Source organism: Megalops cyprinoides, chromosome 1, assembly GCF_013368585.1.
Source record: "Megalops cyprinoides isolate fMegCyp1 chromosome 1, fMegCyp1.pri, whole genome shotgun sequence".
NCBI classification, from domain to species: Eukaryota; Metazoa; Chordata; class Actinopteri; order Elopiformes; family Megalopidae; genus Megalops; species Megalops cyprinoides.
In genome coordinates this window covers 20,801,975-20,816,505 of record NC_050583.1, presented here as the reverse complement: position 1 = coordinate 20,816,505, position 14,531 = coordinate 20,801,975, and the positions used below count along the sequence as shown (strand labels likewise).

Genomic DNA, 14,531 nt, shown 5'->3' with positions numbered 1-14,531 from the left:
TTCCCCTGTACTGAGCCATTTTTTTTTACAATGTCATATCAGTTATAGTGACATAGCCATCAGGTTGAAATAATTATAATATCTCCAAAAGACAAAGAATCATATTTAAAATAGGGAAATAAATCAAGTTCCTTATTCAGATGGGATTTTCTAAAAATGTGCATGTGGACACCACAGTTTTATCAACTTTCTAAAATACTAAGGTAAGCACTGATAAAATTAGTATAGTAAGTAAGATACCAGCAGCTAAATTGACATCTTGCAGAGGATTGTTGCCACAAAGACACAGCTTTGGGCTTCAGTCATAAATTAGTTACAATAGTTCATATAATAGTCTTCAAATAATATCACACATACATAACACCAGATTTAAAAGGATAAAGACAAAAAATGACATTTTCAGGCCTGGAATCCCTCACTTCTGTGATTTTGGTAAATGATACTGTGATACAAAATTGTCTACTTTTCCCTTGTATGGAAGTGATTAAATTAATCAAAGCCTCTTCAAGTAATTGCAGCTCAGCTACAGCAGAGCAAATATTCAATTATTACAGACAATTTAATAACTGTGATTCCTTCCATCCAATGCACATAACCTTGATGCATGTCTCCTCTTGATAAATTAGTACTTCAATTCAGAGGCCATTTTAATTTCCTTAAACTATTCATTAACTTCAAATATAGAGCAATGAATGGAATTAGGAGATGGTTCTATCTCTTTGTGCAGCTAAAGGGCTGACCATGTACAGGTTTTAGCAACAGAAGGTCAAACACTCACTGCATTATAAGAAAGAGGAAACTCTTTAGACATCTATAATCATGTAAATTAAATGTAGATAAAAAAGAAATTAATAGCATCAAATCATGTCTGAAATCTCAAAAGATCAAAAAACATTCAACATGATTTTCTCTGCCAAGGTTGAAATTTTAGAAGTTCTGAAAGAAGGCTCAAATATGATGTATTTAGGCTACAGAGAATACACACTAATGAGAGTTTTTTTCCTTCTACTAATCCATATCTTTGAAAAACTAATAACTGTATCCAAATCTCACCAATTTCTTAATTTTTTTAACAAATATACCCCTTTTTAATATATTCGCATAGCTAACATGAGGAGGATGAGAATAAGGTTGCATTGTGTCTAGCTAGTGACCAATACACGGCACAGCAAAAACAGAGCAAACCCAAACAGTGATAACTGGAACAAAAAAAAATGAAGCAATTGTAAACATACAATAGAGACACCTCATAGATATTTTTGACTTAGAGTCTGAATCAGCTTCTCTGGTGTTCAGATATAAGGGACACTAGAGACAAGACATGCCTTTTATCTGCAGTCAAATTCAGCAAAGGGGCTGCCTGAAAAAGAGGTATTAGTACACTAAGTCTGAGTTCATTTAAAAAATACAGTAACATTCAAAATGGTTTTACTTCAGAAAAATCCTCTATGCTTTTTACCCTTTAAGCAGCCCCCTGTTTTTTTTTTGGAATCTGGAGTTGTATACTAGGCTCTCATTGTGACAACCACTGCTCCCACACGAGAGCTTAAGTGAGATGAATGCAATCCTCCAATAAACTAGAATGTATTTTTTTGCACTGCAAACCACCCAGTACATTACAGTGGAGTGGGCGCTCATTAGAAGAAAGGTGTTACTCCACTGTCATTGTCCACACAAATCAAAGGAATATGTGAATTGCAGGGTGCCTTTGACTGGTGAGATGAGAAACCCTGGCAAGTTTACCCTGCGCTACATTCGGCTGAATGAAGCCAATTTGTTCTGACGTTTTGAGCTCAGGTCTAGGATTGATTCTGGGCTCTAGAGCTCATCTTACACTCAAAGTGAATGCCTTATCCACTGAGCTACTCTGGAGCCCCCTTCTGGTAATTCACATTTTGATTATGTTTATTGCTGTTTATCACGAAACACTGTTGAAATGGCATACATCTGTCCTACATAACACACAATACACCATATAACATACACAATCTTACCTTACGGCCACCTGTGTTGAGGCGCAGTGGGGTGAGAAAGGGGTCAAAGATCATATGGCTGGTTTCTATGTTCACTGGAGACTGCCTCTTTCCAACAGAGCAGAGATTCCAGGCAGAATTTACTAGCCCCCAGAAAGATGGCACTGCAAACAACAACAGAAAGCAAGAACAACAATGATTAGTCAACAGTGTCCACTGTCGATGACGCAGACTCAGCCCGCACGCATCCAATAACAGATGGATTCCATGTCAGGGAAGTTTCTGATCACAGCACACAAGGAAAAGAACACTGACAGTGACTATATGAGAGGACTACTCTGTTACAGGTTACCTTTATCATAACAGTTAAATGCAGAAAGATTTACTGATTCTTAAAGGCGCAATAAGAACCTGAAATGATGTGCGGCTGCTTAGCAATAGTCTGGGAGGCGAGACATCATTCCCACATGCCAATGCTGCCATTGGGAATTAAATCCTATTATTAAAAACTTTGGCAAGCAGAACTGAAGGAGGATTAATTACATTACACACTTAAGCTTTAGTCCACTAATGTGGTATCTGCGTTTTCATTCTCAGGGAGAAAAAAGAATCAGGTATCCTAAATTAAACCACCACTAAGGGTTTCTTGATGTATGGAGAAGTGTTATTTTGAGTGTGTTTTTTCATCCTCTTACAGTATATGTTAGAAATTGAGGTAATTTGGAGACTTTGCATATTTTCCCCACATTTACACCATCTGCTCTGCATTGGCTTGCGTGCTTTCGAATGTGCTTCTTGCAATAGAGAAAACTCAGCTAAGTGTGCAAATATTCTCACTGCTGTTACCATTTGTATAATGAGACCCGTCCAACTCTTACAATAAAATAACAAACACACATTAAGAAAGAGAGGGACGCCCCAAGCCAAAAAACAGAACCCTCTAGCGAGTGGTGTACTTTGTTAAGCATCTCGGTTTTGATTAATAAAAGCAGGCTCGGGCACACTGCAATCTGCCACCATTGCAGCCTTCCTCACTGAAGATCAGCCACCAGCTGGTGTTTTATTCCAACCCAATACCCCTCCTGTCTGAGGCAAATTACTCCATTTGACAAAATTGCTGGGAGGAAAAAAAGAATAAAAATACATTAGAGAACTGTTGAGTCATCTCTTGTTTAAGGTATTATTGAATTGGACCATAATACTTTCCTCAGACACTGGGAGAAGAAAACGGCAGTCGCTCCTGATGCTAAATCATTCTCGAAAATGACAGGAAATCTACAGCGCAAATGGGAATTCAAGTGTTCAGAATCGATCTGTTAAATCCAGGACCTTGTTGTAAATGTACACATAATTATTACCCCTTGATAGATCCCAGAACGCAAGAAGCCAGGCAGAAGGCATTTCTCACTGGGGCACAACTCAACTGCCAATAATCTACCGCACCTCCTACACAACCTCTCCACACTGCACAGCACTAAAAACAGAAGGGAATGTGTCACTGTCTACTAGTATTTATGAACTGTCCACTGTTTCGCATTAAGGGCAGTTCCTCTTCTTGTTGTCACATGTAAACGTTGAAATATTTTATAGCCCTTAACCACCATGGCCTTATGTAATCCTTTAAAATGGAATATTGCAGATCCCGCTCACCCCCCAGCCCCATCTTTGGACTTCTTAATAGCTGTCTAAACCTGTAGATGAAATGAAGGAAAGGGAATAGATCATGGGATGAAGACATCATAAAGGCAATGCCTTTAAAGACATGAAGTACTTGTCCAGTTTTCTGGGCGACGAGTCGATTTTCCAAGGTTGATACATTGAATCATAAACCACCTCTAAAATGCATAAGTAAGGGCAATGACAGAATCCTTCAAGATGTCTAAAAAATTAAACAGGCTGATGTTCATTTGCATGAAGGCAAAATCTCAACTGAATCATGTTCTGAACGCTCTGAATTTGAGGCAAACTAGCTGCTGCAGCTCCTGCTGCTGCTTCTGTTAAAGGCTGTCTTTCATTAATCATCAAAAAAGGTGAAATCAGTAAAAGGAAAGACGAGAAAATGAAGTTCATTTAATAGCCTGATTTCTTCATCTGAAGTGAATTCTAAGCAGTCTGTAGTGCCTTAATTCAATTTTAAAACTTCTCTCCTGTATTTGGAGTGACAAAAAGGATGGAAAGTCATTTCAACGCAGCAACGGAAGCAATGAGATCAAAAACCAAAAGCTTAAAACTGAATGTTTAAATGTAAATGTTTAAAGGTATAACAATACATACATTTATAATAAAATGTATTATTCAATAAGACGTATTCCGCAGGACCTTTGAGTTCTCAATTAAGAGTTTACCATTTGACTCTGGCACATTTACTCTTCATGCTGGTGAGCACTGAGCATGGTGTTTTTCTTTGATGTGGAGAGGAGGAATGTATTCATTTTTCTCCTGGCTCTGTACCCAAGAGTGTGCAATATTAAACACATCTACAATCAGGTGACTCAGCGGCAGGGGGACTAAATAAAGACTGTGAATCTCTTCAAATCCATGTAAAACAACCAGCCTGAATATTTTTCTCAACTACATCTATCTGAATGTTTTTTTTCCCCCAATGCCTGTCTAAGGTCTCCAGTAATGGATACTATTCCATCAGCATGTGAGGGTCTCGACTGATAATGAAAAAAGAACTAATAATGACATGATAGTGACCCATTTGCCAACAATATTACAGTTAAAACAACTGTGATTTAACCAGTGTGTGTGTGTGTGTTAAATTCACATTTTGCAGGCACACATACTCACACACACAAGCACCACAGACATACACACACACACAAACACACACAGTTATACACACAGACACACACACACACACACACACACACACACACACACACAAACACAAACACATGTAGCTATATACACAGACAGAAACAAACACACACACACACACACACACACACACACACACACACACATCATGCACAGTTATTATGACACTTCATCAATGGAATGCTTTATCACTCAAAGTATTAGCATGGACAGACATAAAAACATCAATGTTGACGATTAGCAGAGGACCACAAATCATTGGGATGTCATCATGCCCTTTCAGAAAGGTAAACACTTCAGGGGTTAACCGGCTTTAAGCGTCACAAGGTGGGGAGGTTCTTGGAAACAGTAAATGGCTGACGACACTTGTTACCACTCGTCCTTTAATGCCAGTGTAATCGCAGCACCTTGGGTTGATATGTCTCATTAGTCTGGTCCACTCAGAGAACAATAAACATGTCAATCACCCTAACTTCTCCTGTCATTTGTTAATGGTCAGGGATATACAACCTGGCGGGCGACTGGGTCTCCAAGAGGAATAACAAGCGCATAGAGAAGGGCTCGGGTGCAGGCGAATCCATCACAGGGAAACAGCAGGGAGGTGCACAAAGGAGGGCTCTGCCTACTGTGGGCAGAGGTCAACACAAGCTCTTCAGCTCTTTTCAAGGGTTTTTTATTTCTATTATTTCCTCAACTGCTACGGTGAGGGCAGAGACTCAAATTTTTTTTTTTTCCAGTATAGATAGTGGAGGAACACCCCATTGGTCAGAATTTTTTTTCTGAACAAGACAATTTTATTTGTAGTGTTAATGGAAGCTAATTTACTTATTTTCATTATTTATATAATTGTTTTTGCCAGGACGGTTATCTGAGCATTCAATTCTCTTTTCTAGTGAGGCCCTGGGAATCTAGACGGATAGTGATTACAAAAAAGAAAAAAAAAATGTGGCCCATCAACTGTAGGGGGAAGATTAGGTGGCTAGATTGAGATAACCAGTCAGGAAATTTTACCAAAGACACCAGGGTCAACACCCCTTCACTCTGCTGATAAGTGCCATTGGATTTGTAATGATCCAGGACTAAATGATATCATGGAATAAATGATGTAGTGACTCCAAGACGGAAAGTTCTCCAGCAGTGGGTCCCCATAACTATATTGCACATTATCACTGGAAGACTGCCCCCTACTGGCTCACCTCCAAACATAAGGTGCTGCTGGTTGCTCTTTTGTAGTGTTCTGAAATATCAAACTAAACTGGTGGGTAATTTCAGTGAGAACCCATTTTTTTGTTGAATAATATTGAGTATTATAGTGAGAAAATGCCTTCAGTATATTTTTTCTCCTTGCTTGTTTTTTTTTTAATGTATTTTCTGACAGGAAAGGGTCTTGAATATAAAAATATTAGTGCAAGCAGGATGACTAAATGCACATATTACATATATCTTGTATTTATGTGAGAAGAATATAAAGTATTAATATGGAAAACACTCAAAATTTCAGCGTGATGTTGCAACCATCCTAGAAATTTTTTGGTCTGTCATGCCATACTGTGATGAATAATATTAATATTAAGGCATTATGAAGTCTAAGATCACTTGTACCGTTGCCCCTACAACTTTATAAGAAGAACTTGGCACTCTTTTAGTTTGTAAATCACTCTGGATAAAAGCATTTTTTAAATTATAAAATGTAAATGTATTTAGGAAAATTGGACATACACATACACAGAAGGACATAGCACACTCATAAGATGAGGACCATCCCCCACTCAGCTCTCTCATCACGGCACTTGCAGGTTCATTAATACTTAAATTGATTAATGATTCAATAATGTGTTTGAAGACATATGGGGGAAAGGACATTAAATATCCATCGTGCATATCCATGGTGGCATTTAAATCAAACCTTGACACATTTCTGGGATGAGCATCAAAAAAACCTCCTCCTGTTTGTGCAGAATAGATAAAATGCCATGTTTTCCCACAACATACTTATGCAGCCCAAAAGGCAAACACCTTCTGCATTCAAGTCTAACAGGGCGTGTCGAAAACCCCAGCATACGGCAGCAATTAACAGAGCACAGCAAGAAACTGCCCTCATTTTCACATGCACAGAGGGTAAAACACTGTCAAATTCCTAGAGTTATTTGTTTCTGAAGAATTAAATGTCCACTGGCTGTGACTGGGTTTCTTGTTAAAATGACACAAGATATTTCCCTTTATCCACAGAGGTGGCGGCAGGAAGAGGAAAACCTCTATCATTCTGCCAGCTTGAACACTATTGCACTGTATGTCTCTGTTGGCTTCATCCTAAAGCTTTCGTTGCATGCCAAAAAAAGGAAAAAAATCATATCCTTTTCACAAGTCATTTAGCAGCCCTTATCTTGGACCCGCCGGACAGTGAGAAAGGCCCCTTTGCCATGGGGTCATGGAGTCCCAAAAATAATAAAATGCATGAATACACTCCAAATCTCCTCTCCCTCCAAATGAGTACCTTGTAGGAGACATGAAAAAGAAAGTGGAGTAAGATTTAGAGCAGCATGCTTCTCTGCTTTCTGTGGATTCACATTTTGCCACATGAGGGGGCTTGCTCAGGCAATGATAAATAAAGAAAACAGAGAAATAAATAAATTTGAATATTACAAAGCAGATGGCTCTGAAATTTTATGTTAGAATTAGAGATGTGACCAGATCTCTTCAGTACATAAAACCTGGTGATGATACATGAAGAGCAGGCTGTCCTGACTTGCTCGTCCTTCTCCACGTCTGTATTTAGCAGAACAAGCTTTACAAGAACGCCCAATGACTGCCAACGTCAATGCTTTCAGCAGCTGTTTTAAGCCGGTGATTTTTACAAAACAACCATACAGGAGTATAAATATCTGTGGTAGAACTATCCTAAGAACATGGATGCAACTAGAAAAGGGAATGAAAGGGAGGAAGAGGAGAATCATGACATTTTACTTTATTTTATACATCCTTTTCTAATGAAAGAACGAGGGTATTAGAACTCAAAGCCATCCCGGCTCACTGGTGCCTGGTATTAAAGAGCAGGCCCCTTTCCTCTCACTGGCAGCCTGGAAGAAATAGCTGTCTCTGTATAATACAAATCCCAAATCCCAGCCTCTGTGCAGCTGGCCTGATAGTTTCCAACACTGTGTAATCTAACACTGCTCCTCTCCCATTGTTGAAATGCACCTTTACCCACGCCTCTCTGCAACAGGAAGCATCTGCACAGCGCCTTGCGGTTGTGACGGTGCCTTTCTATTGCTCAAACAGTGGGCGAAAGACAAAGGAGTGGGAGGAGAGGCTTTGACTGGCTCCACGATTGTCGTCTGCTCCTACAAGTCGCTAACTGCAGTGCTTTCATTTTACACTGTGTGAACGGTAAACGTTAAACTGATGCTACAGGGGAAAATAAAACACAGTAAGCCTAGATGCTCTAAAAAGACAAAGATGTACTCTATCTATACATTTATGCTTTTATCTTATTTATACTTTCCCTCTATAAAAATACACCTGGCTCTCATTTCCCTTGACTCAGTTGTTTTTCAACAAAACAGTGGCATTGTCTTGCCAAAGAACAATGCTAGAATGTACATATTCTTGTTGTCATCCAGACATTGCCAGCCAAGCAGCCCCCACCCTGCATGAGCACAGAATTTTACTAAAAACAATCCAAGGCAAACTAATTGACAGGGACTTGATGGAGATAAGCAAATAGCAAGTGTACAAAAGTTAAAATTTAGTTCACCATTAGATAACACCCCCATGAGGAAATAAAGAAAAAAATAAGAACAGCAACCACAAACGGTGGAAACATCCTGTTATTCAACACATTGGAAAGGGGGAAAAAAAATTTAATCAGTACTAAACTACGCAGACAAATCTGGGCTTCATGCCTGGCAGAAAGAGTGACAGATGTGCAGATTTGACTTCTAAGTGCAATTCTGACTGCGGTCAGCATTAGTGACACCAACCACAGTAAATGCATTTAGAGCCAAAGGTTTGCGACTCTGATTACATCACAAGTCATGGAGAGCGAACATGAAATCACTCCAAATAGTCCGTTTTAGTGGTAGCGTGGTTTCCAGCAGAGTACGTCACATTAAGTGGTTTTAAAACTAAAAGGAAGGAGAAAAATGCATGATCCATTTGAATGGATTATCAAATTGGTTTGTTTTCATTGATAATCCCCTCATCAGTCTCCTTCTGTGTATGTGACCCACCTTTTGTTTTGCTGTTGTTACAGGATGATCATGCTGGCCCCGCTAGTATAACTATATGCCTTGGTGCTGCTAAAGTAACAGCACAGGTCCAGACTCTGTCTCTGTGTTTTGATCCAGTGGGAGATGAGCTCCTGTCTGGTTCCTTTACGGCAGTACGTGGGTGTGCAAAATCAGTAATTTTGATGGACAGCACAATGTGATGGCCAATGTGCAATTCACTCATATCCTTCATGAAGGGAAACCCATATCTTGCAATCCTTAATGTGGATATATATTTGACAGCAAGACAAACAAAATAAAATGGACTGTAAGATAACTAAGATAATCTAGTTCACAATATGCACTGGTGATTTAAGCATTTAAACAAGATATACACTCATGAATAAATGAATGAATTGCACTTATATAGCATCTTTCAACCCTTTCAAAGATCTCAGAGCACTTCACAGCAAAAAGCAGTGAACTGCAACCACTACCATTTATTATAGATAATGGCATTGCTGTTTTAATGTGATACTGTCGCCCTCTATGACAGTACACAAGGATCATAACTTTTAGGACTGAGAATGTAAAAACTGTAATGTAAAAAAAAAATAGAATTATAATATAAAAACCCACAAAAACATTATATGGCTTGATCAGAGACATCAGCTTAACCATCTCCCCAGTCCCTGCCAAAAAGAAGTTTATGCTTGTACAAATACCTGAAAATGATCCAATGACACAAAAACACAATTGTGCATGTCATGTTTGAAATACAGTGTCAGTTTGCAAGCATGACCGTTGTTTTAATTCCTTGATTTGTGCCCTGATTGTCTGCCCAGGGTCTCAATCCTTTAAGCTCTGAAGCTCAAAAAAAGGAAAGACAGAATCAAAGAAAAAAAAACAGGCCTGTATGGTTTTTTTTTTTTTTTTTTTTAAACAGCATGCGGTCTAGGGATGGAAGAGAGAAAGAAAAAAAGAAAAACACCTGATGTGTATGTGTAAGCTGTGGCTGATAAAATACAGGTTGCAACCCACCAATCAACCTAAACAGCCATGTCCCAACAAAGTACTTTGCCCAGAGACTAAACAGCTAGAGAACCTCCAGAGACTGCCTCCTAAAGACAGGCATTGGTTTACAGATCAGATATGTCCAAGTTCACCAGGCAGATGACCCATGGACAGCCTAGCAAATAATAGATAGGTATATGATGAAGTGCATTTATTACTGTGTGATGAGATGATTCCAATGTCAAATACAGAATGATTTGGAGTCGGCTGACATTCCCAAATCAAATGCTCATGTCCCCTCTAAACATAATCATGCGTTCAAAGCAGAATAAAAAGCAGAATAATCCATAATCTAAGGACACAAAATTAGGCCAGCACATGTTAGTAATTAAAATAAATATATAAATAAGTCGGTGACTCATCCCGAAATGCATCGCTTGCTTTTAAATTGTGAGACTCCATTAGCTACTGCTACTTAATCAAATAAATTCAATAGTTCAAGCTGCTTTCGTTTTTCTCTTTTCTGTTAATAGGACTGAGAGGAATGACAGCACTGCAAATGATGAGGCATAGCCGAGGGCAACCTGATCAACAAACTATGCACTGCCTGTAAAGAGCTTGTTAAAGAAGCGTGTTTTCAGAATGACCCTGAGTGTATTACAGACAGGATATGGAACACAATAAAAGTGTGGGTTGATGGAGTTTTCTTTCTCTTTTCTTTGCAAAGAGATTGTTAAGTTCCTGTTTTCAAGGCTCCATTCCATGGGTTATTCAACATGGGACAGAATGGCAGCTCTCCTGCTGAATATGTCTGGTTTTTGAAATGCAGGGTGCCTTTAGCAATCATGAAATGCAGAAATGACCTACCCAATGAATTTATCTTCATTAAAATGTGTTTTGAGGACACACTCCATGGCTATGAACCCTGATGAATGATACCCCCTTCCAAAAAAACAAGAATATTTATGTCCCTTTTCAAAGCTTTCTACTTCTATTTTTTACACATTGAACTTGCCAGTGAAAGCACATTCAGCAAGGAAAAGTGCGTGAGGGGTTAAACTGTACAATTACAAACCGAGATATCTATTACCATATCTGTTATCAGAAAGCTCTCCTCTGTTCTGAACTACATGTGTTTCCTCATTCGGATGCCACTGGGAACTGACAGCAGCCCACATCCATTTCAAAACAACTGATGTAATGCACCTTACCCTCTTACTGTGACAATCTGTTTGCCCCTTTCAGCACTCCCAATAAAACATGCCTTCTCATTCACATCTAAGGCTCCAATAAATTGGCCATACTGTGCACACCATTGTTAAGAGAGCACAGTCACTGACCACTTTCTCTTGCCTTCTGTAGAATCATCTCTACCTCATCTCATCCAGCTTGGATCTGTTCTGAAACTGCAGACTGAGACTCGATTCCACTGACCCAGTTCAGTAGGTCAGCTAAACTTGAAGTGAGTCAGTAGTCTTTCCAAAACAGATGAACCAGTGTCCATGGCATAATGGGCAAATGCACATAAAAATAGGTTTGTCTAGTGCCTGGGCCAGACAAATGGAAGTAGGCATAGTAATCCCACATTGCCAATGTGAATTTGAATACAAATTACAGATCCCTGGTTTAAAGCAACATTTGTACTTAACTTTGACTGACAGTTAAATTCAAGCAATCATTGGAACAAGTTCAGCGATTCCATGAAAGAAAATGATGCATTTATTAAGTCACAGTTAAGGTCAAATGTTTTTATTTAACCCAAGTATGGGAACACTAAACTACATTATTCATCACAATTAAATGCAAGGCATCCATTGACCTGCACTGCGCTGTATGTTTGGCATTGTAATGACAGCCAGTATGGCTAGTATTTCAATTTAATGGGTCTCACCTGCTGCTCAGCTGCAGCTGACCCTGAACCATCATTACAGTTCAAGATTTCTGGCACCGCCTTCACCTGCCTACCTCATGTGTGCTAATGTAAATAAGCAAGTGCAGTTCCAGTGTCTTGGAGGAAGACATGTTAATGCTTTTGTTGTACCTGTAGTCTGGAGACAGTCAAACAAAAAAAATTCTTGTGATTGATGCTAATTATAAGTGTATCTGACTCACTGCACTGGAGGTAACTATGAGTTTATTCTCTAGTGTGAACTGATAATGATACAGTATATGAAAATGATGCTAGCTACAGTGCCTAGCCAGGGGAAAGATATGCTTAAGAAACACACATGAACTCTACTAGGATGAGTGTCTGTTGTTATCTGCCCTCTGTGTTGGGCTTGTATGTTAGACGACAATTCTGTATCCTGTCTAGATTGGGCAGATATTTTTTCTTTGTTTCTGAAGACCCTCTTTGTTTTTAACGCTGTTTAAGCCAACCTAGTCAGGGGCTCTTTATACCAAACTAACTACACAAATCTCAAAATCTTCATAAGTGGGTGTTTCTCAGTATAAATTTAATGCAATGAAATACCAATATTACATTTTGATTGCCTGAATTTTCTACTGGAATTCTACTGCCCAAATATCTACTGAATTTTTCTCACTTCCTGCATTCCTTCCTTTGCCATAATAAGTCTGTTTCGGATTTTTGGGATCTTAGAATACCTAGCTGAAAACTAACGATCTAGAAACAATGGGTATTATATTACATGCTCTTAAGTTAAAGCTCTTAAAAACACCATGTCCTCAGTGATACAGTATCATTTATCTACAGTACTACAGCTATTCTTTGGGATACAGGGCAGGAAGACTGTAACGATACGGCAGAGGCATGATCTGTTGTGACAAGGTGGTCATTGTGCTGCTGTACCCAGCAATGCATTTTAATACGTTACTGCTGGAGCAGACCTCGATGGGCCTGCTGCAGAGGGAACTTTTGAAGATTTTTTGGAGAAGCTTATGCCCTCAAAGGATGAAGTCTGAGGCAGAATTTATCCAACTCTTTCATCCGCATTGGGCTTCCTTCTTCCCTCACAAAAATAAACAGAGCAAAGCAGAAATTCTGGGTGAGATTTCTTTCGCCTCTTCCCCCAGAGACTGATTTCTAAATCATTTGAAGTGTGGCATGAATCAGACCACAGCAGTTGCCACCAATACATGAATAACAAATAAGGGATGAGATTCTTTTGCGTTCATCTTATTCTCCCCATATCTCTTCCCCCAAGACCGATATACAATAGAAAATTTAATTCATCTCAGGATGCATCAGCTTTGGCAGTTTTATTCTACTTTGGAAATAAATTTAGCATTTAAATCCAAGCATTCAAAATATTAGCAGCACCACGGATGCATTCTAGTATCATTTAAAAACCCGTGTATAAACTCATCTTGATTGATATGGTCAAGTTGTCAATGGAGAGTGTCACAATATTGAACTCCTAATGCAGTGAACACACATATTGATTTGAAGTATATTACTGCACCTGGTCAAATAATCTGCTGAAAATCAATGACCTGCCTCTACATCTATCTTTCTGTATGAGATACCTTACCATATCCTTCACATAGGGAAAATCAACAGCTACCTCTTTCCACTATGTGTGCACCTATGGATTTGCGCTTTTCTGGTGCAGATATTGTCTGATCCAATACACATGTTGACTCAAATAAAAGTGAAAGCAAAGAAAATGTCTAAGATGGAGAGGCAACTTTTCAATTTATTTTAACTTCAGTTTTTAACATCTTGTGTGTGTGTGTGTGTGTGTGTGTATGTGTATACGTGTGTGTGCGTGTGTGTGTGTGTGTGTGTGTGTGTGTGTGTGTGACAACAGACAAGGAGGCAGACACATTACATACATTCTTCTTAAATATGAGGGTTAAAAATTCAGATCCTTATGCATTCATAAGGACATTATAGAGAACACCACATGATTTTCTGTGGACTAAGGTGTGTATTGCAAGAATGACATTCTCTTACATTGTACTTTCTGTGAGCTATTACCATACCATGGCTTGTAGAAAATTCAATCTGATTAGGTGTATACTGTGCTATATATTGAGAGAACAGCACACTAAATCATACTAAATTCTGAATTAATGACACACTAGTCACTTCTATTAAACAAATATAATGTCTGCAATTATAAACGACATTTAGTGTTACCAGTTTTCTTTGACTTTTTCCTGATGCAAATGACCGCATTATTTTTGTAAATCAGATATAGATTTAGGAAAACAACAATAAAATTACAGTTCAAAACCAGAGAGATTGAAATTGGACTATTACAGGCAGTCCTTATCTTACAACAGTCTGGTTTATGACAATCTACATTTGCCAAATACCACCATTAATTGCATTACAATATTTAATCTAGATTTACAATAAGTGAGACTGGGGAGTTGGAACAAGTGCAAGAATATCATACCTCATATATTATACAGTATATCATGCTCTCAGCTCATAATCTCATGTCATAAATTAACTGTGTTGACTTACTTTTGTTGTACTATTTTACTATATCTAGTGAGGTCATGATGAGAAACTAATAAAGATTTTTAATCCTTTGGACAT

The 14,531-nt window shown here is 38.6% G+C and overlaps 1 protein-coding gene across 4 annotated transcripts in view; it reads right to left on the bottom strand.

Moving 5' to 3' along the window:
* Positions 1-14,531, bottom strand: part of ca10a (carbonic anhydrase Xa) — a 157,396-nt gene that overhangs the window by 74,313 nt on the left and 68,552 nt on the right. For all 4 annotated transcript variants that reach the window (XM_036540371.1, XM_036540400.1, XM_036540390.1 and 1 more), the window contains exon 4: positions 1,995-2,137. In XM_036540371.1, coding sequence (XP_036396264.1) covers positions 1,995-2,137 — 143 coding nt within the window. The remainder of the gene's footprint in view (positions 1-1,994; positions 2,138-14,531) is intronic.